At 43.1% G+C, this 22,474-nt stretch overlaps 1 protein-coding gene across 3 annotated transcripts; it reads right to left on the bottom strand.

Moving 5' to 3' along the window:
* Positions 1-381: 381 nt before the first annotated feature.
* cdkn1d (cyclin-dependent kinase inhibitor 1D) lies at positions 382-7,317 on the bottom strand. Of its 3 annotated transcripts, none has more exons than XM_083651819.1 (3): positions 7,194-7,317; positions 4,131-4,646; positions 382-3,912 (listed from the first exon to the last, which is right to left on the bottom strand). In XM_083651819.1, exons 2-3 carry the CDS (start codon positions 4,642-4,644, stop codon positions 3,848-3,850), a joined length of 579 nt encoding a protein of 192 aa, XP_083507945.1. In that variant the 5' UTR covers positions 4,645-4,646; positions 7,194-7,317; the 3' UTR covers positions 382-3,847. The 3 variants fall into 3 exon arrangements, with proteins under 3 accessions (XP_083507945.1, XP_083507946.1, XP_083507944.1); XM_083651820.1 differs by lacking the exon at positions 7,194-7,317 and adding an exon at positions 6,777-6,901; XM_083651818.1 differs by lacking the exon at positions 7,194-7,317 and adding an exon at positions 6,688-6,895.
* Between the last annotated feature and the right edge of the window lie 15,157 nt (positions 7,318-22,474).

The following is a 22,474-nucleotide window of genomic DNA, read 5'->3' on the forward strand; positions in this document are numbered from 1 at the left end:
TTTTAACTAATGTAAATGTAAATCATGCTTTGAATAAAAGCAAAATGCCTTTTTGCTAATTCCCTGTTATGTCTTTTAACGGTCCCCTAAAATGTTTTATAGACAGATAAGAGGTAGTTATTGTATGGGTAGAAACCTTGTGTTCATTTTGTGCTTGACAACCTATATCCTCACGGCTCACTCTTACATTTCCTTATAGCTCAAGAACTGTGTATGAAAAGGACAACTTGTTATTATGGTGATTTAAAATGTGCAATGTTCAATGTGCAATCAAAACCACCAGAGGGGGCTCTTGACTTTCAGGCAGCCTTTCTGGTTTTGCTTCTCCTGACAGTTGTAAGCACAGTGGAAACATTGATATCAAACCAGTATTGTGCCGTTTATATCAATATGATTTATTAACATTGTAATGTTTTCAGCACACTATACGAAATTAACAATGTGAAAGGCAACAGTGCACCAACAAACCAGTACTAGAATCTCTTAACATTTTCTATACAGATATGACCAAAACAAAAGGATATGATTCTGTTCCCATAGTTCTTACATGTTGCTAAGCTACATTATCGCAAACTGTATAGGGATTATCATCCATTCATGCATAATGATATACAAAATACAGAACACTACAATTTGATACAGCTGCGACAAGTGATTTAGGAAAGAAAAGTTTGTTTCGGGGCGGTGAGACACAGACTAGGGTTGTTGTATTAATTAAAGGGATACATCTTGACATAATTTTATTCTTTACTTTTTCCTCATTTCCCCTCACCAGGGACTTGTCACATTGTGGTGAAATCTTGAGGAATGCTACAAAGTAACCCTAAGGATGAAAGTATGATCTGTTCCCACAATGTGACTTTGGTGTCTCTGGTGATAAAAACTAAGTGAAATTAATTCAAAATGTCAAGATATGGCTGTGATGGCTTTGAGATTGATGGATTTTGATGGGATGAGATCGATTATGTTTACAACAGACGCTAAGATAGGGATATATTACCGTAACTTGATAATGTTTTGCTATGTATGAACTATGAAGCATAAAACCCAAAATATATTGACTATTTTTACCCATCAACACTTGAGCCTAGTCTGTGCCTCAGCCTATTGGGGTTTGTATATGTCGGTTTGTTTTTAAAGAACACTTTAAACAATTATAGAATTCTCTTGTCATTTATGTTCAAAGTAGTGCAAAGATATAGTTTCGGAATGAACACAATCAGTTAGTTATAGCAAAAACAAAGGGCATTTATAATTATTTCCCTACAAACAAATAAGATACAAACTCAAAATAAGTTAATATAGACTTTGAAAGTTTTGTCTCAAACAAACACGCTGAGAAGACAGACACACATACACGGATAAGCACATATAAACAGACAAAAAAAAAGCACTCGACAAATTTAAAACTATAACTTTAACCTTTTTTTTTACGTTTTAAATTTGTGAAGAGTGTAACCTTGTAGAACCATGAAAAAACAGCATTGTGTTAACATGAACATGAACAAATAAGTTTCATTCCTTTTTCTTTCTTACTTTTCACAGACTGAGGCTGTCGTTTAGCGAGAGAGAGCTGGAGAGACATTTGAGAGTTGTTTTTTTAGGGAGCAGACAAAAGGTATCTGGATCACGGACCACTTGTCTGGCCGCTGAAATCCTTTAGATTCAAGAGGTCTGAGTAGATGTTCTCTATTAAAATACATCCCTTTTCTTTTGCCCAACATTCCCGGCCTGCTCGCAGATTTCCCAGAAAGAGAGCTGGAGAAAACAAAGGCCTTTAGCTCCTCCGAGGGAATGGAGTTTCCTCCTCCGCACGGCGCTGCCTGGGCCCACGCTCTGACACACTGACTCCTTTACCTGATGTGAAACACTCAACGCTTTTAACCACCACAGAATAACTCCTCATGTTTCACTCTCTCCATCTCTACCTCCTGCCTGTAGACGCTAACAACAGCTTCTGAGCTCGATAGTTTGTTTGATTTTTCTTTTTCAACTTTGCCTTTTTTGTTAACTTGCTTCTTTTTGCTTCTTCAATTGCTTAATGAGGTAGATATGGTAGATTAATCCTGACTATGGCTATTTATCCAAATAACTTTAGGTAAAAAAAAAAAGTAGAATTTTTTTAAGTTATTTTGTTTCCTTATTTGAGTCGCCTATAAGCTGCTGGTTGAACAGGTATGGGTCACTTGAAACTGGAAAACTGGTCTTTAAAAATACTGTCACATCTCCAATGTCTTTCCAGTGTAGGGGTTAATCTTTTTAGTGTATTTGCATCAGATAAAGTCAAAGATCCTGGCGGGTTTGAGACCCTCTGTGGTCCATAACTGATCACTCAAGCAGCAGCCAGTGACTCACGTAGCAATGATGTCTGTTCTATTTGAATGGTGTACCGTAGTTATTTCCTCTTTGGTTCAACTGACTCAGCTGCCACAACAATTCATTCACAACTTGTGAAGAACCTCAAAATACACACGAACAGACGCACTCGCACACAAACGCATGCATACCAACTCTATATACACAATGCAAATGTGCACTAATACAACTGCACATAGCGGTAGAAACTGACGCAGCTCAACTCTTCATATAAAATCACCGAAAGTGGAATCAGCTTTGATTCCTCTGAGCCGCAGGACAGTGATAATAGAAGGGGGGAAATCAACGCTAAATTCCCTTCATAGAGAAAATAGGCATGCCAAAAAGTTTGACATCACATACAGTAAAGACAAGAGTGGAAAATGCTACATTGCTAAAAGCATTAAGCTGACAATAACATAAAACTACATAAGGTAAGTTGTGGTCTGTTACCCCCCGAAAAACCTAAATAGATTTTTTTGACAACCCCATTATGCAAATATCAAGCAAAAAGGGAATAAGGTTATAGTAAAGTAGTTTGGGCGCTTTCTAAATTACTTGGCTTCATTGTAATGGTGGAATGGACAAAGAAACCGATATTTGATCTTATTAGAGAGAATGTGGCAATGGTGGAGTGTATACGAGCCACAATGACTCCAGTTTTTTAGTCTATAATTTTGGGGAAATGGCACAGGTTTCCACAAACACCTTATCTTACCTCGTTTTAGACATTGCTTACCTATTTTTCATCATTTCGTCATTCTGACGACCTAGCATTAACAAATAAATGGCCATATAATCACATTTGAAACATTATTATTACTCAGAATTTAGGTCCCTGTTGTACAGGCAGGGGCACATTACCTCATCGTTGAACATCCACCGTTGACCTTTTAACCTGGAACTAATCACAGTCGCCCTGCCAACATTGGACCCTGGGTGACGTTTTGACCCCGGCCTCCACTCACGCGGCCGAACAGCTCTTGGAGCCATGGGGTGTGTGTGGTACGAGGCCAGGAATAGCAATCTAATCAAAACCTCTTATGAGTTTGACGAGAGCGAGGACTGAGGTCGGGACCTAGAAAAATACTATCTGCGTGCCTGCCAGAAGACAATTAACCTCTTACGGCTAGAGCCAGTATCTGTTTCTTTCCTGAAAGAGTGCATTAAAATACTTTCACAGTATAATCAAAAAGCTGAGAAAACAATACAAGGTCAGAAAGACGGTAAATAAAATGAAGAATGTACACATATAGAAACCGTTTCAAAGGTTTGTCAGCTGGGATAATGGTCCCTTCATTGTGCTGAAAAAATCAGGTATCGTGTGTCTGAGGATTTTTTAAGCCCATGCTGTATGAGCTTTTGGACAGTCTTTTACAAATTGCTACATACTATAAACATGATATGAGAAGTATTTGTTGTTCTGAGGTGTCTTGTACAGCGATATCAACCACTAATTGATCCTCCGCTGGGTGTGTGTGTGTGTGCTTCTCTACTGCCGAGAAGAAGATCCTTTATAATGCAGAAGTCTCCTCCTCTTCTTCACTCTGAAGAAATCTGCAGACAAGGAGGACAGGAGTTACAACATATATATATAACAAGCCAGTATACAATAAGTCAGGAACATTTCTGGCACACTAATAACTTACAACTTTATATTAGAACTTCACATCTCCAAAACATGTTTTGACAATACAGCGTATCGTAATATAACCATGATTGAACTCTCTTCATAAAACACAGTTCACCTGATTTGTGCAGCAGTTCTAACTGACCTGTGATGTTGGGCTGTCTGTGTTTGCTCAGCCGCTTTAGCCGGTAGCCCCCCCTGGTGATCACCTCCAGGTACTCATCCCCAGACCCGGACGACGAGCTTTCGGAGCCCGGGGAGCTCTCGCACGACAAGGACGGCGGCCACCTGCCGGGGGCCTTCGTCGTCTGGGTCGTCCCGCCCACGGGCCGCCCCGCGCGCCTCACCGTGCAGCTGCGGTAGAACGCAGGCACATCCTGGCACCTCATCTCCTCCCACTCCATGGCCGAGCCCTGCCCAGCCGGCCGGTCACTCTGGAAGTCGAAGTCCCAGCGCTTGTTGGAGACCTCCACGCTCAGGCAGAGCAGCCGCTGGAAGTCCTGCTGCAGCTGGCGATGGTCGACGGGCCCAAACAGGTTCCTCCGCACCGGCCCCACCTTCAGCTTCAGGGCCTCGATGCCTCCCAGATGCCGGGGCTCTGACTCAGATGCTGCCGCTGCCATAAATGTTGTCGATGTGGATGGTGAAGCCATCGCCATGTCTGTTAGAAAGAGAAAACGCAGAGGGTGAGTTGGTCTGCTGGGCCTGCAGAGTTTCAATGAGGTGTGATCCGCGGGTTTATTAGCATAGATTACATCCACAGATACAAGCCCTTAAAGTGCTCAAACCATAGGCTCAAACACACACGCTCACACCTACCAACACACACATCAGTATTTGCCCTATCGCCTTTGTGTTTTATGTGATCAAACACACGTGTGAACCTCGCCCTCTCAGTAATTAACTTCAGGAACAGGTAACTGAATGAACACCAAATAAATCTCCAACTACACTTGCTGCACTGCCGAGCCTCCACCTGCTCTGGTGTCCAGCAGGCAGAGGTCAGAGGTCAAGTGGAGGAAAAGACTGCAGTGCGTATGTGTGAGGAATGTTTCCCCGGCTCAGCTGGGAAAACTCCTATCTGCTGCTCTGTGACACATTCAATTAGAGGGACACTGCTTGAATTCTGAGAATGGTCCCTGCACAGTTTAGTTTCAACTCTCCTAAATTACAGGACCCCAAAGTTAAGAGAGATTAAACTAAACTGCAGCGAACATTCTCAGAATATCAGATCCTTAATACTGATATTAGTATTCTAAATTAACTAGGTCTTGTTTCTAAGTGGTAGGTTTCTCCTTCAATGGCTCAGCTTCACTGTATCACAAACCTCTAATATAGCTCCACCACGAGTCACAAAACTATTTTTCCTTGCAGTGGCTGATCCCTCATTGACTCTCCCTTTCCCTTATGAAAAAATGTATAGACCTCCCCCCCCATAATTTTCCTCCTAGAAATAGCATTCCCCACCATACTGCACGCAGTAAAAAAAATAAAGTGTGGGGGAGGGAGGGGGGGGGGGGGGGGGGGTGCTGGCTGGCTGCCCAAATGCTGATTGCAGTTAGACTAGTCACTTTCCTATTTGCTGTCAAATAATTTGGTAAAAAATTAAAGTTTGTTGAACATTTGTGTTCTTCTGTGGTATATTAGCAATAAACCACTAATTGCTTAGTGGTTTAATTAATTAGTTTAATTCATTTAACTTGATTTTGGACTTGTGAGAAGTAGCCCTCCATAGATTTGTATTGGTCCCTGGTGATTGCAGGTCTCAGAAATGTGGAGAATTAATCTTCTCTTCCCCGGGTTAATAAAGCTCTACAGGCCAAGCTGAAAAACAGCGCCACTGTGGTGGTTGATGCCAAGCAGTTATGCAAGGCTTGCGCAACGCCTTGCGTAACTGCTTGACATCAACATAATAGCTGCTGGTAACTCAACTTTCACCAGCTATTTTCCGTTTCATGATGTCTGTCTATTTGTGTATTCATGATGATGCCATATTGTCATTAGACTCGTTTGAAAACCACAAGTCTGTCAGAGCACATTTCACTTTCACAATTTCTCATTCCAGAGTCAGCAGTTCACTTTAAACTTAATCAACTTCATTTATCAAATTTTCTATAAAAAGCAGGATAAAAAACATATTAAAGAAAAAACAACAACCCTGACCTATATTCTCTCCCGCCAGCAGGACTATCGAAGTCTCCAAGAGAAAGTTGTTTGTGTCGAATATAAAGTGGGCGCGGTCGGTATGCAGAACGGTTCAAGTTTCCACTGCGGGGTCCGAAAACACCAAGAAACCCTCCACAGCCTCTGCCTGCTCCCAAATTAACTTCAATAAAACCAATAGCACGCCACTGTGAAACTATCAACAGCAGCATCTCACCTCAGCAGGTCGTGCGAATAAGCATCAGCAAATTAACCAAACTTCAAGATAGGAAGAAAACCCCTCATATTATTATGACGCAGTTACATTAATATTAAGATAAGACTAGTCACCGCCTGGGATCTGGGTCAATGAGATGCGACACAGAAACAGCGCACATCTTGTCAAAGCACAGTAGTAACATTCAAATTACACACAAGTGCGACAGCCAAATATTCACTTTGATAAAAACAGCTACCCAAACTCTCCCACAATCATTGATTAATGAATGGAAAGACGATGCACTCGATCTGCTGCATCGTACTTGATTTGTCTCTCTTACCATCAGCGTCCGTAACTCAAAGAAGCGGCGTTGAAAAAGTAAACTAACGTTAGAAGTTTCACAGCTCTGCTTGGAAAACGAATGCGCACCTAAAGAAAGTGAACAGTGTTCCTGACAGCTGAGAGGAGAAAAACAAAGTCACGTTGAAAACTCCTAGCCTAGTAGAGACTGTAACACGAACCACAGGAGGACCTTCCTTCTTGTCCCTATTAAGTCCCTTATCTGCGGCTTGTTTGCCAACAAGACGGCCAGAGGGACGTCCTACTAGAGCCAGTCACGTGGGTCCATCAAAACAGTCGCAGCAGGGAGGCAATCAACATTATCATCATAATCAATATTAATTTCAAATGAAGCGCAGTTAGTTAGGCACAGGCTGGCGATGCATTGCTGCAGCCAAACGTGTTGTGGAACATCTAAAATGCAACAAAGAAAAGAAAAACGAAATTACAAATGTGTGATTTTAAGGCATATTAATGTTTAATTAATATAATACAACGTTTTCTTACCCTGTTATGATGCGACAACTCTCCAGTGAAACTTTCTGCAGGCTCCTGCTCTCCACTTGTTGCTGCTGTCTCTGTCTGTGCTCACTGTGTGTCTGCACTAGTGCAGCCTGAAAGAAGTAACGCTCAAATGATCTTGGCATGGGGGCCATTTCCCTTCTCTCTTAAATGATGTGACGTGCACATTCTCCTGTAGCTTACGTCACGTTTTCTCTGGCACTGCGCCCACTGCCCCAGTTTCTGCCTCAGTTGAACTGCAACTTGAGCGCGGCAAAACCTCAACTCTATTTTGACCACCTGTTTCATGTTTCATAACATGATGAACGACTCAAAAGTAGGCTATGTGTTTTTGGAAGAGAAGAGCTATTTCTCCATGACAGCATAATGCAGTCTATGACCTGTTGACCATGCATGACCATTATTCTCTTGTTGGGGGTTGTTGTTTGCAGATTGGTTTGGTTTCTGAGTGATTCAGAGATCAAACATTTGAACTGTTTACTATTGTATTTTTCTTTTTCTATTCCCCCATGATTTTACTATTGAAAAATGAAATAATTGTATGATGAATGCAAATGCGCAACTGCAAGGTTGAAATAATGATTGCAAAATGAATGTTATGTTAGTTTTTGTGTAATGTTTTTTTGTGTTGGACCCCAGGAAGACTAGCTTTTGTAATTGCAAAAGCTAATGGGGATCCTAATAAATAAACAAATAAACATGTAGGCTAAATTATTTGTTTATAATTTCAGTAGGAGATAATCAAGTTTCAAGATTCATTTTAATAGACACAGTGAGTAGCCTATCATATTACAAGAATTTCACTTAGTGCAGTATGCAGTGCAGGATCACATCAATAGCAGAAGATGGTTTGTTGTATAAAATTTAAGTTCCATTGGCTCATTTCATAATCAATAAGCAATAATTGCATACACATTATTGGTATGAGTTGTAAATGCATGTCACATAAATAAGACAGACACCATACTCAGAAAACCTATAAGGCACATTAGCAGCTCTTTCTATCTCACAGCGTGCAGTCATGGTGCCCTTGTAGGGCTCAGAGTTGCCTTCAAAACCCACACCAAGACATGCAGACACAGGGTCACACTCCTGATCTGGAAACAAGCCAGCTTTTCCAGGGAGCCAGTCTCTATGCAAATGGAAATCTTCTACTTGCAAATATGTATGTTTGGATGAATACAATTCTGCAAGACAACTTTCCTGACTCCTGGCTTAATTATTATGTTGATGTCACCTGGCCACCGGTCTCTTTTGGCTTGAGATGCTATCAGGTTAATGCGGATGAAGAATGATGTTATTGATACAAAGTCCATTCTACAACAATGGTGCAAACAGAAAACAATCTCAAATTATAAAGTGAAAAGTAACAGCCGAGCACAGCCGAACCACCCCCCCCCCCCCCCCCCCCCCCCCCCCCGCACTGACATGAGAGCTCCCCCTCCCCATCATACGTCACAATAACAGCAGCTGGACTACACTCGTTACATTAAACTTAAGTATCTCACCTTACCTCACCTCACCTCACCTTACCACACCTCACCTCACCTCACCTTACCACCTCACCTTCCCTCACCTACCATACCTCACCTTACCTCACCTTACCACCTCACCTCACCTCACCTCACCTCACCTTACCTTACCACACCTCACCTCACCTTACCTTACCTCACCTCACCTCACCTTACCACCTCACCTTACCTTACCTTACCTCACCTCACCTCACCTCACCTTACCTTACCTCACCTCACCTTACCACCTCACCTTACCTTACCTCACCTTACCACACCTCACCTTACCTCACCTCACCTCACCTTACCACCTCACCTTACCTCACCTTACCATACCTTACCATACCTCACCTTACCTCACCTTACCACCTCACCTCACCTCACCTCACCTTACCACACCTCACCTCACCTTACCTTACCTCACCTTACCACCTCACCTTACCTCACCTCACCTCACCTCACCTTACCACCTCACCTTACCTTACCTCACCTCACCTCACCTTACCTTACCTCACCTCACCTTACCACCTCACCTTACCTTACCTCACCTTACCACACCTCACCTTACCTCACCTCACCTCACCTTACCACCTCACCTTACCTCTCCTTACCATACCTTACCATACCTCACCTTACCTCACCTTACCACCTCACCTCACCTCACCTCACCTCACCTTACCTTACCACACCTCACCTCACCTTACCTTACCTCACCTCACCTCACCTTACCACCTCACCTCACCTCACCTTACCACCTCACCTTACCTCACCTTACCATACCTCACCTTACCTTACCTCACCTCACCTTACCATACCTCACCTTACCTCACCGTACCTTACCTTACCTAACCTTACCTTAATAATAATAATTAATCGATTTATATAGCGCTTTTCAGTGACCCAAAGACACTGACCTTACCTTACTGACCTTACCTTACTGACCGGACCTGATGTAAAACATCCCTTAACTGATAAGGTCTTTCCATAGCTTAGTAAATAAAAAGTGTTTAGAGTGATAACACGTGTTATAGAGGCTATTTTGCACGGATATATAGGTGTCCCTTGAGATTGCATCTTGCCCTTTGGTGTGCCTTGGCCAGGTGCAAAAAGTTTGAAAACCACTCTAAAATAGACCATCGGTTGGCTTTCATCCAAAGTTAGAGGGACAAGAGAGGATTTGTCTGAGGTTAATTTGATCTTGTAGTACTATGTTGACCTTTTAACGTTCACACATGCTCCCATTATTGCATGTCTTTGCTTCATTACTCCAAACTCTATTGTAACATCATGTTTTTCTCCTTTTTCTGAATCACTGCTCAAAGGCCTTTGCTTATTACATTGCACTTACTTCCCTTTCCCTTCCTTCCTATTCCTATTGTGACACAGACTCTTCCTCTCTATTTCAATATGACATTGCTTCTCTCTTTTCCTATTATTACACAGCCTCAGTGTTACAGGTTATTCATCATGCATGACATGGGCAGCAGCAGGAGTGTCGTGGTAAATACAGAGGTGGGTAGTTTACCCACCTTGTTTGATACAGCTGATCTGGAAAGAGGTGAGTACACTCTTTGCCTCTTTTTAGAGATGGCCCCATGTGAAAATGTTGGCCGATACCGATAACAGATTATGAACATTGCGGTCATGGCTGATAACCAATATTTACAGATGTCGATTTGATCTGAGTTAAAAGAAGTTTGATAATCAAATGTTGTACATATTAAAAAACACATGTACTGTAAACTGAATTTGAAAAGGTAATGACTGGTTTATTTCCAAAACATTTGGAAAAGCCCATAAAACATAGATTTACCGCATTGCATCCTCTCAATGTGAAAATGTTGGCCGATACATATATATACCGATAAAGAAAAAAAAAAGAATAACATCTGCTAATAGCGATATGGTTGCTGATATATCGTGCATCCCTACTTCTTTTCAAAGAGGTGGGTGAACCATGTTTTCTTCTCAACTATGCCCCTGGGCAGCAGCCGTTCCAGTGACATCATGTCGGAGTCATCGATCTGAGAGGCCATAGACCGGCCAACGCCCTCACTAAAATGTTATTCCAGGGTTCACACACACACACACACACACACACACACACACACACACACACACACACACACACACACACACACACACACACACACACACACACACACACACACACACACACACACACACAGACTTGCTATTAATACCCACTTGTCAGTGGCTGGACTGACTCATATGAATAATGTTGCCCCTGCCCAGACACTGCAGATGAAGGCAACATAGACCATTTTCACAGCAGCCATTTTGTGTCTCAAGGCAGGGTAAACACAGGTGTGTAACCCAATAACATTAATGATGGTTTCCAACTTCCATTCCATTTAGGGGTTCCAGTGCCGGGGCCCTCATTAATGTTATTGGTTACCCCTGTGTTTGCGCTTGCCTTGAGACACAAAATGGCTGCTGTGAAAAAGGTCTACAGCTGTTCAGGTTTATGTGAGGCTTTGCTTGATTTTACACAAGTGACTGCTGTCCAAGCAGGTAGCAATGTGGCCCGGCCATGGTGTCCCAGCCATGGTGTGTGTTGTGTGTGTGACAGTGATTACTATGGAATGTTTCTTAGAAAATTCTATGGAATGCAATGGTTCTTAGAAAATGCTATGGAATGCAATGGTTCTTAGAAAAGGATATTTCCACATGGGGGCTTAGCAAAGTTCAAGGCCGTTCAGCAGAAGGCTCAAATAGATCAAAACGCTTTCCGACAGATGTCCGCTTGTCTGTTGAAAAATAAAGTTGAGTTCAAGCTTTTCAGTGATCAAAGTGGAATCCATCCGAGTTAAAGCTCAATCTCTGATTTTATTTTCTTCATATATGTTTTCATCATATCCACTTAGTTTATTGGACAAAGTTTCAAATATCTCTGATATATATCTGTCTGATTTACTACTGTTTCCAAAGATTCAAACCATTTCCGTTATGTTCATATCTTTAAAAGAAAAGACTTGACTAAAAACCAACACACTGGAGCAAAACAATAAAGAAATATTAAAAAACAACACACTGGAGCAAAATAATATGAAGAAATATTAAAAACCAACACACTGGAGCAAAACAATAAAGAAATATTAAAAAACCAACACACTGGAGCAAAATAATATCAAGAAATATTAAAAACCAACACACTGCAGCAAAAATAATATGAAGAAAGACATGAAAACAACAAAAGTGTGAAGCCTCTCGTTGTAGAATACCTTCATTGCCACATGGAAAATGTTTCCCGATCTTTACCAGCAGTTGGGAAAAAACAGCTACAGCGAATATTCATTTGTCTCAGACAGACTGTTTGCATTTGGATCAAGAGCTTTGACAATCAATTTGAGAATAAATAAATGAATAAATAAAAAACATCTCTTCTACAGTCCTACAATAGTCCTAAATGGCTGCATGTTCTCATCCACTGACGCCAGATATTTTGCATCCTCTGCTCAACCGAAACACAGCAAGCTCTCTGATTGTTATTCTATATACTGGGTAGTATACAGTAATTGTTTGTCTCTCCCACTGTGATTCATAATAGTTTTGTATTCCCTCAAATAGCATGGTGCCCCAGATCCCTAATCCACTCCTAATCTGTGTGTCAAATGACCTGTTTACACTGTCATAATCTGTGTGTCAAGTGGCCTGTTTACATTGTCATATTTGAAAGGTCGTCAGCAGACAATGAGGCCTCTGCAGCTTGATCCCTCGTTGTGTTGTCAGTGTCACCACCCTTCGCTTGTATTTATAGTCAGCCTTTTGTTCTGCAGTAAATTCCTAATCCTCATTTTGTTGTCTACACACTGTGTGTGTGTGTGTGTGTGTGTGTGTGTGTGTATGTGTGTGTGTGTGTGTGTGTGTGTGTGTGTGTGTGTGTGTGTGTGTGCGTGTGCGTGTGCGTGTGTGTGTGTGTGTGTGTGTGTCTGTGGGTGTGTTTGCTCCAGTCCCCCAACCTTAATCCCAATGGTTCTCCTGTTTTCAGTACAGTGCTGTTAATAAGCATGTTACAATTGGCTATGATGCAGTCATTGGCCCCATTGTCTCCAGTTCACAGTCCATGCCCTTTGAATACATTAACGCCCTTTTAAGCGGTCACACAGTGCAGTGTGACTCGCGTCAGAAGACAGTGAGCTGGTCATGAAGGATCTTGTGCTCCTGAAAAAAGTCAGTTCACCTCTTTCCATTCTAATTTATGATTCAAAAAACATGTAAACTCCAAATTGACCGACTGTGGAATAAGGCCAAAAGAAGCACAATAGAAACGTGTGAATTAGTGGCATCATCTGACATCCTAAAACAGTGGCAGTCTTACACAACCTCATACTTTTAGTGTTAATAGAGTTTGAATTGATCTTTAAAGTGGTGACACCCTATCCCAGCTGAGTGAAAGGATGGAAATTAAAGAAGAATAGACTGGCCTAAAGCCTGAAACTGAGGAACCCTGCTAGCAAAATAAAATGTTCTACTTAGTAGTCTACTAATCATGGGAAAAGAGCTCATTATGAATTCACAGTGAAAGAACAAGCAGCATCGACCATCCTGCTGAGATCAATAGAAAATCCTAAATGTATGGAATAAGATGGATTTCTAGATGTATTATGGTTTTGCTTTCATGAAGATGATGACAATTTATTACAGCTTCTATCAACATCAATTCTATTTTCCTTTTTGTTGGGTTAATTACAGCATCACAACACATGGAAAGTAAAATCATGTTAGGTTCCAGACAGGAAGAGACAGAGATTGCAGAAAGGAACCGAACGGAGGGCAAAGACTAGACCAGAACCTTGAAAGTGGGATTGCGGTGCTGGTACAGAGGACGCTCTGCAACAAAACACCTGTGAGACTCTCAGAACCTTGAAACTGAAAAGATGATGCTGCTGATTGGCTGTAGTTTCAATTCAACAGGAAATCTCTTGGGTTTTCCATGGCCTTCTTCTGCCCTTCAGTTGTGGAAACAACCACCCAGAGGACACTTGTTTACCACAGACAGTAGATTGTTTATGCCGACGATAAACTACTGACATGCCACAACCAATTATGGGTGAAGCGGGGGAGGAGAAGAGAGCGTTAGAAAGGCGGGATGGGAAATGGTAAAATGACAGAGAATGAAAGCGAGATAGAGACAACACTAAAGGAAGTAAGAGAGAGAGAGAATACATAAACAAATGAAGTACAGAAGAGGTACAGTCTGGTAGAAGTAGAGCTTTTTCTCTTTTTTCCTCTTTTCTTCTCTTTTCGGTTTTCTCCCAAATGCAGGAAAGATGATATATCACATTCAAGCACCTTACACATACAAACACAGTCTTACGTAAGTCACATTTGAGGGAGTGCAGTGCCCGTTCAAAACATGCATTACATTACGTTACATTACGTCATTTGGCAGACGCTTTTATCCAAAGCGACTTACAATAACACATTTTTGTCAACAATAGAGAAATCAACTATGCAACACAATCTATGGCAGCTACAACTTCCTGAAGGAATAGAGTGGTAAAGTAGTTTTGTTTGTTTTTTGAGAGAGAGAGAGAGAGAGAGAGAGAGAGAGAGAGAGATGCTAGTTCAAGAAGGCCCCAGGTGGAGCCTGAAAAGGTGTGTTTTTAGTCTTTGCCGAAAGATGGGCAGTGATTCGGCCGTCCTGGCCGAAGGGAAGAGCTTGTTCCACCATTGTGGTGCCAGGGACGAGAAGAGTCGCGATCGGGATGAGCGACTTTTGAGCCCCCATAGCGGAGGAGGGGCGGGGTGTCCTGCACTGGTGGAGGAGCGGAGGTGAGAGGTTTGGAGCCTGACCATAGATTATAGCTACAGAGGAGCTGTCTGGTGTACTGCCCTGTAGGCCAGTACCAGTGTCTTGAATTTGATGCGTGCCGAGATGGGAAGCCAGTGAAGGTCCCGGAAGAAGGGAGTGACATGAGAGAATTTGGGTTGGTTGAACACCAGACGGGCTGTAGCATTCTGAATGAGCTGAAGCGGTCGGATATCAGAGGCAGGAAGGCTGGCCAGAAGCACGTTGCAGTAGTCCAGGTGGGAGATGATAAGTAACTGGACCAGGAGTTGTGTCGCTTCCCTCGTGAGAAATGGACGGATTTTGTGAATGTTGTACAGGGAGAACCTACAGGAGTGTGCTGTCGCAGCAATGTAGGCCGAGCAAGACAGCTGTTGTCAAGGATCACCCCAAGATTCTTAGTTGTTTGGGAGGGAAGCACAGTGGTATTGTCAATGGAGATAGAGAGGTCTGTGAGAGGGCAGTCTTTCACTGGGAGGAAGAGTAGCTCTGTCTTACCAAGATTGAGCTTGAGGTGGTGGGCACACATCCAGCCACGGATGTCTTTGAGGCACGCAGAGATGCGTGCCTCGATTTGGGTGTCTGAGGAGGGGAAGGAAAGGTAAAGCTGAGTGTCATCGGCGTAGGAAAAGCAAGGGGCCCAGGACTGAGCCCTGAGGGACACCGGTAGTAAGAGGGCAGGATCTCGAGAGGGATCCTCTCCATAAGATCCGGTATGAGCGGTTAGAGAGATAGGAAGCAAACCAGGAGTGTGCAGATCCTGAGATGCCTATAGGTCAGCTGACAGAATAGACTCGCTCACTGCATAGTAATTTAAGGAAGACTCCTTAGACTGAGACTTGCGAAAATATAATTTTCTTTTATTTGCCCATAAAGTGCTCGGTGCTCATAGTGAAAATAAAAAAGCAAACGTTTCGGTCCTAGGACCTTCGTCAGTGTTTGGTATGGTACCAAGCACTGACGAAGGTCCTAGGACCGAAACGTTTGCTTTTTTATTTTCACTATGAGCACCGAGCACTTTATGGGCAAATAAAAGAAAATTATATTTTCGCAAGTCTCAGTCTAAGGAGTCTTCCTTAAATTACTATGCAGTGAGCGAGTCTATTCTGTCAGCTTTCCTTCATATTCTCTGGACCACCGCACCTGCAGCCAAACCAGAACAAGGGACAAACAAAGGCGCAACAGTTTTCTCCAATGCCTATAGGTCAGACAGAATGGAGAGAAGGATTTGGTGGTTGACTGTATCGAAAGCAGCAGACAGGCCAAGGAGGACAAGGACAGATGAGAGGGATGAGGCCTTAGCAGTGTGAAGGGCCTCTTTGACTGCAAGGAGAGCTGTCTCAGTAGAGTGAGTGCCTCTTTGGAACGGGCCGATTGTTTGGCATGTGCAAAAGCTCACACAAACATTTTATGACTGGTGTGACAATGTCGATGTCCAACTTATCAATTAAACTTGTGTCTAGGCGCATATTATCACCATCGACCACTGTAACATGAATTGACAAAGATTACAAGAAGACTAGGCTGTTGACTGTTGAAGTTAGCCGAATTACCTTGCCATCGCGCAGGCCGTCTGGCACCGTCTAGTAGTCAGCTTCTTCTCTGGGCCAGCCAGTAGTTTGGTCCCTCTCGACGCGGGGCAGCTCTGTCGTCTAAAAGATGTGAGAGCCGTCCAGGCCTCACTCGCTCAGGTGTAGGTGCCCCACCAAAAGGCAGGACTGACATTAGTTATCCAACATCCAGGTAGCTCCTAGCTAATCTGACCTCCTTGAATTGCTGTGCGCCTCACCCCGGAACTACTTCCTTCTGGAAGCAAGAGGGAAAATGTCGCCTTCTACAGCCCTCTTAGAGGCACAGCATCATACGTCCATCAAATAATTCAGCATTATTCAACGATCAGACAGTTAGAAATACATAAGTAAACATTATCATATTTGAGTTGAGGGGAATACCGCCTACTGATCATAACACCGGAATGGAGCCAAAGCCCAATGTAATGTGTATGGATAAGCCCTGGTGAATAGCATACGGTAGATAGGGTTTGGGTTGGGCTCTTTTTAATGAAATAAAATAAAGTTGTAGCCTACACACACACACACACACACACACACACACACACACACACACACACACACACACACACACACACACACACACACAGTGGGAGGAGTTTCCATGGGAGTATTCGCCCAGCTGTGGAAGCCACAGGTGGGGGTGTGGGAAGGTTGGGGATTGGGGTGTGCTGCGATTTTGGGGGTTGGTGGGTGGGGAGGAGTTGGGGTGCAGGGACAGCCAGGCAGCTCGTTGGCAGCTGGATATTGTCAGGGCTTGCATGTCGGGGTGAACGGGTTTCAAATGAAACCCTGGCTCCCTGTTTGTTTTGGGGGTCCTGAGGGGCTTCGGTGGGGGTTGCAGCTGGGATAGTGTACAGAATGGCATCTCAAATTTATTTTCTTTGAGCAGTAGGCTGTGTGTGTGTGTGTGTGTGTGTGTGTGTGTGTGTGTGTGTGTGTGTGTGTGTGTGTGTGTTTGTGTGTGTGCGTGTGCGTGTGCGTGTACGTGTACGTCGTGTACGTGTATGTGTGCGTGTGCATGCATGTTCACCTATTTACCTGTGAATTCAAAGCGCTGCCTGTTCTTCTTAAAGCATGGCCCGTGCTTTGAGCTCATAACATCAGTCTTTGAAATATTGTTTTTACGGAGTGTGTTTTGGGGCGTGGAGAGGGAAAGGAGTGGGAGGGGGGGGGGGTGTCCAGGGTGGGGCGAAGTGGGTGTAAATCGATCCTTTGTTTTCGTCCCAACATATGTGTCTGAAAGGGGCTTGTTTTGGCCTCGCTGAGCAGTGACTTTGAGGCTTGCTCAATGTCAACACTAGAGAAAGCCACCGCCAAACCAAGAAACATCTGAGAATTCACACAAATCAATTCATTCTGTAAGCATATATGTTTAAAAAAAATCGCTCTATTTTATGGTAAACAAAAGGGTAAATATCATCTTTATGCTAAATTTAATTTGAATTTGAATTGAGTAAAATCCCTTTGAAAGTTAACACCTACTCTTACAAATTGATTGCTGGCTTAAAAGCAGAAAAATGAGGGTGGAACAAATTATTCCCCAAAATGGATATACACAGTGTTTTAGAATGAAACCCCTCAGTTGGTTTTAGGCCAACAGTCCCTGGCCCGTGTCTCAGTCAGCACTGATAACATAGATAGCTATAGCGTTCACTATGGACAGCCAAGTAACTGCTCAAATAATACTAATAAAGTTAACTTTCTGGAAAATATAGTGTATCTGCCATTCATGACTGCAGGAGGGTTTGTGCACCGCGTCTGCTTCTGCTCTGCGGAGCTGAGGTGAAAAGGTGGTGTGCTTCAGCTGATGTGTTTTTGCCCTTATCTCCATCTGGGAAACATCTGGTTTGCATCTGGCTCTGGACCCAGTGCTGTAGTACGGCTGTGTGAGCGTATGTGTTTTTGAGAGCGGGGGGAGGGATATATTTGTGAGTGTTCATATCAGTGCGTGACTGCTTGACTGACTGGATGAATGAATGAATGAGGGAGGGAGTGAATGAGCGAACAAATGATTGTGCTATTGAGAGAGGGATTACGTGAGTGTGGCATCCGGGTAGTGCAGCAGTAGATTCCCTCCCTGCCTACCAACACAAGGGTCGCAGGTTCGAGCCCCCGTGTTACCTCCACCGGCTTGGTCGGGCATCCATACAGGCACAATTGGCCGTGTCTGCGGGTAGGAAGCCGTATTAAGGCTATGTGTCCTGGACTGGTCACTGCACTAGCGCCTCCTCTAGTCAGTCAGGGGGCCTGTTCGGAGGTGAGGGGAACTGGGGGGAATGAATACCGTGGTGAAACTCCTCACTGTCAGGTTAAAAGAAGCGGCTGGCAACTTCACATGTATCGGAGGAAGCATGTGCTAGTCTACAACCCTCCCCAGAAGGGTTGAGCAATGACCAGGACAGCAGAGGGAATTGGCCAAGTGAGGCCTGATGGTGTGGGGCAGACCTCCAGATGTGGAAACATCACCTTGAAAAGGGGGAGCATGAGTGCAGGGAGGGAGGAGAGAGGGGAGAGATGGAACAGGAGAGGAGGAATGGAGAGGCCTCCAAGTTTGGCGGCGTTCAATGTTTGGAGCCCCTGCTTTTGGGGGCCATGGTATTGATGGTAACTGGGGCAGCTGGACTTAGCCAAAGCTCAGTTCTGCATACCATATCTAACATGGCTGACTGTAAGGCTGAAAGACAGAGAGGAAGAGATAGAGAGTGAAGTAAAAGAAAAGAGAAGGAACGGAAAGGGAGATATCACGTGTTTCACTGATTACATCGCGCACCGCTTGGACTGTAAATTCCTATTGAATGCCTATTTAACTTGGACAGTAAATTCATATTTAATGTCTAATCAACACTCCTATGTATATTGTATTGGACTGCACTTGTTGTGATTTTGTCTTTTAGATATATTTTTTTTATCTCAGAATATTGATATGACCGCTATACGCTGCATACTTACACTAAGACAAGTTCCTCATATTATGTAATCTTGCATATTGTGGCAATAAAACTGATTCTGATGCTCTATGACTTTATATAAAAAAGGTTTGATTGTTTTTTATCCGCTTTTTTTTGTTTTAAATAAGCATTTACGAAATGTGTATGGACAAATAAATGGTGGATAAAGTCCCTTGATTCGTGTGCCTAACCCTGGGCATGACGTCTCTCTATTAAATCAGCTATGAGGAACTTTCATTTTGTGGTGATTGTAGCGGCACCTGTGGACAAAAGCGATATACACCGAGGCGAGGCTCCTCCCGCAGCGCGCTGTCCGAGCAACGGCAAGCCAAGCTGTCCTGGCCTCTCCCACTGTTTTATTTACTAGATGTTATTGCTTCATCCGCCACCTGGAGCAATAATTACAAGCAGTTTCACACGGACATGACACGTGACAGACGCTATGCCCGCTCAGCGCACAGGCATTTAGAAACACTATAGAAATCACCAATCTCCTCACTGATAGCCTCATTCGCCGATGTAGCATGTAGGTTAGATGTGATGTATCAGTATTACATTTAGAATGTTTCATAACCAGTTAAAAGTTCCATGTAGCTGCTTTAGGATCGGTCTTCCCTAAATCCATCGTCGCTTGGGTTTGAGCTTATCTTCTTAAATGAGGCGCCATAAGAGACGAGAGAGGGGTTATAGTATGTGTGTTTTTAGGGGGTTATAGGGCAGTATGAGATTCCTTGGAGCTATGATCTGGAACAGTGAGCGCTGAGTGGCCGGTGCTGGCCTGGGCTGGAACAGTGAGCCCTGAGTGGCCGGTGCTGGCCTGGGCTGGAGAGGCGAAGGCAGCACCTGGCTTCTCTGGCCCACAATAAAGTCTCAGTTCCCAATAGAGAGAGAGCTGTTTACTTACATGGCTTTAGGGTTTTGAAGAAATGTATGTGTTGATGTGTGAGCGTGCCACTCCTTGCCTGCGTGCGTTTGTGTGTGTGTGTGTGTGTGTGTGTGTGTGTGCGCGCGCATGTTGTGTTATTTTTTATTCTAAGTGGTTTTAAAAGTGTGTCTGAAAGCAGTAGTGAGCGAGAGCAAGCAAGTGTGTGTGTGTGTGTGTGTGTGTGTGTGAGAGTGTGTGTGAGTGTGTGTGTGTGTGTGTGTGTGTGTGTGTGTGTGTGTGTGTGTGTGTGTGTGTGTGTGTGAGTGTGTGTGTGTGCGTGCGTGCGTGCGTGTGTGTGTGTGTGTGTGTGTGTGAGGGAGGGATGGAGGGAGGGAGGCAGGAAGCAACTAGGGGCCCACCCTCAGCCACAAAGTAGTAGTAGTGACTAAAAGAAGTCAAGAAAGGGGGAAAGTAGGTTAGTGCAGTGTCGTGTACGTGTGTGTGTGTGTGTGTGTGTGTGTGTGTGTGTGTGTGTGTGTGTGTGTGTGTGTGTGTGTTACAAACTTAGAGTCAACCTTAACGGCTCACAGCAACATTATCAAATGTGTGAAATGCTTTGGCCATGTAGGCTTCATGGGTGCATTCACAAGTGTGATGTATTTAGACTGCACTTCCCAGGTGGGCCTCAATTGAAACTTTCATCATGATGTCGTATCGCTGTGGTGACAGCTAGGCTGCTGACATGAAGTTACTATATACCTTCAAGTCAAAAGGCTGCTGTGTAGCACAAACAAGACAAACAAATGGCATCAGAAAGTTCTGATCATATAGTTTGCCTATCTTCTAGTTTCCCAACTTGAGTGTTCAGAATGGCCGCTATCGGCCAAATGGACTTGACGGAAAATGATTATTTTAAGATCATAATGAGCAACACATCCATTCAAAATAGACGTTGTGTGGATATGTGTCATTATTTCCAGCTCTTCTCGGCTGATTCACAGCACACAAAGTTTCCTCTTTTGGATTTTGTCACCACGTCTCCCTCACACGCTATTTACCTTATTTGAATGGAGCCCTATGGCCCTCTGCATTCAAATTCCTGCATTACAGGTAATATATTACTTTTAGCAGTAACGCAGTAATACAACTTATTACCAATAGGATTTCAGTAATATTATACCACTATGTCAAGTAACTCAAGTTACAACTTGAAACTCAGCTGCATGCTGTCAGCTTGCATCATGATGCATTCATCTATACTCAATAAAAATTAGTATTGGGTGAAGGTCAATTATAATGTTATCGTGATGTCTTCAAATGTAATCTTGTCAATTATAGCTATTTTTTGGTGAGACACTTCTCAAGCACCTTATAATAATTAAAACTACTAATGCCAAGAATTTAAACAAAGCACATTTGAATAAAGATACAATCATTTCCTATTCAAATTGCATGTTTTTATGCAAATAACCACTATAGATAACAATAACAAAGGAAAAGGATAACATTTAGAATTTTGGACGGTTTACACTGACTTCAGGATGGTTGAATTCTTTTTTGGGATGGTTCGGGACAGCAGTGTCATTCTGTGGTTATTTTGGTGAAAGTAACCCAAAAGTAGTGTAATAAGTAACGAGTTACCCTACACAGACACTAACATAACTTGTATACTTTCAAATGAAAGTAACTAGTAGTAATATGTTATGTAGTATATTACATTTAGAAAATAACTTGCCCAACACTGATAAACACACACATACATGTTGGTCAGTCTGAAAATAAGGCTGTTTGTCTTTGCTCCTGAAAAGTATGTATGTAAGCTCATGTCATTTCTCTGTGTATTGTAATCTGGATAAATGTCTGAAGAATAAATGTAGGCTAAATAAAACATTATAATTGCAACATTTTTATTTTCCTTTTTCTAGGGAAAACAAAACAAAAGCAGCATTCATGACCCAGCCACATGAATAGTTGACATAGGTTTGAGGAACTCTTGGTCTGGAGCTTCATTGTATTCCGCCATCTGGTGTTTTGGAAATGCTATAGCATCTTTAACTGAAGGCATGAGGATATGAGAGTGACAAAATGTCAGCCAGCAGGCGCTGCATAGTTACAGCCCCCTCTGCCGGCGATCAGGCAGGACTGCAAGTTAAGTCAAGCCCAATTTTATAGCACAAATGCAGAGTGGCAGAAGCAGAGTAGAGTGAGCTGCCCTGCCCCTGACATCCTGCATTATGTGGTCACAGATATTGCAATGCTTGTTTTCTCATTTGTCAATATGTATTAGATAGCTTACATTCACAATGACGTTTCAACAGGTTTCAATGGCCCAGTGGTCATGAGATTATCTCATAACATGAATCATCATGTTTCAAGTCAAGCAAGAAAAGCAAAATGTCCATACACTTCTTGGTGTTTGGTGGTTTTTACATTACAGCAGATCTACTCCAATGGGACGGGAGGGACCTATGGGAGGGCCCCGTATTACAGTGTCAAGCAGGGAGGGTCTGTTATTGTGTTAAGCTGTCTATTGTCAGGACAGACAGGCTTAAC

This window comes from Poromitra crassiceps (assembly GCF_964638095.1).
Source record: "Poromitra crassiceps genome assembly, chromosome: 2".
NCBI classification, from domain to species: domain Eukaryota; kingdom Metazoa; phylum Chordata; class Actinopteri; order Beryciformes; family Melamphaidae; genus Poromitra; species Poromitra crassiceps.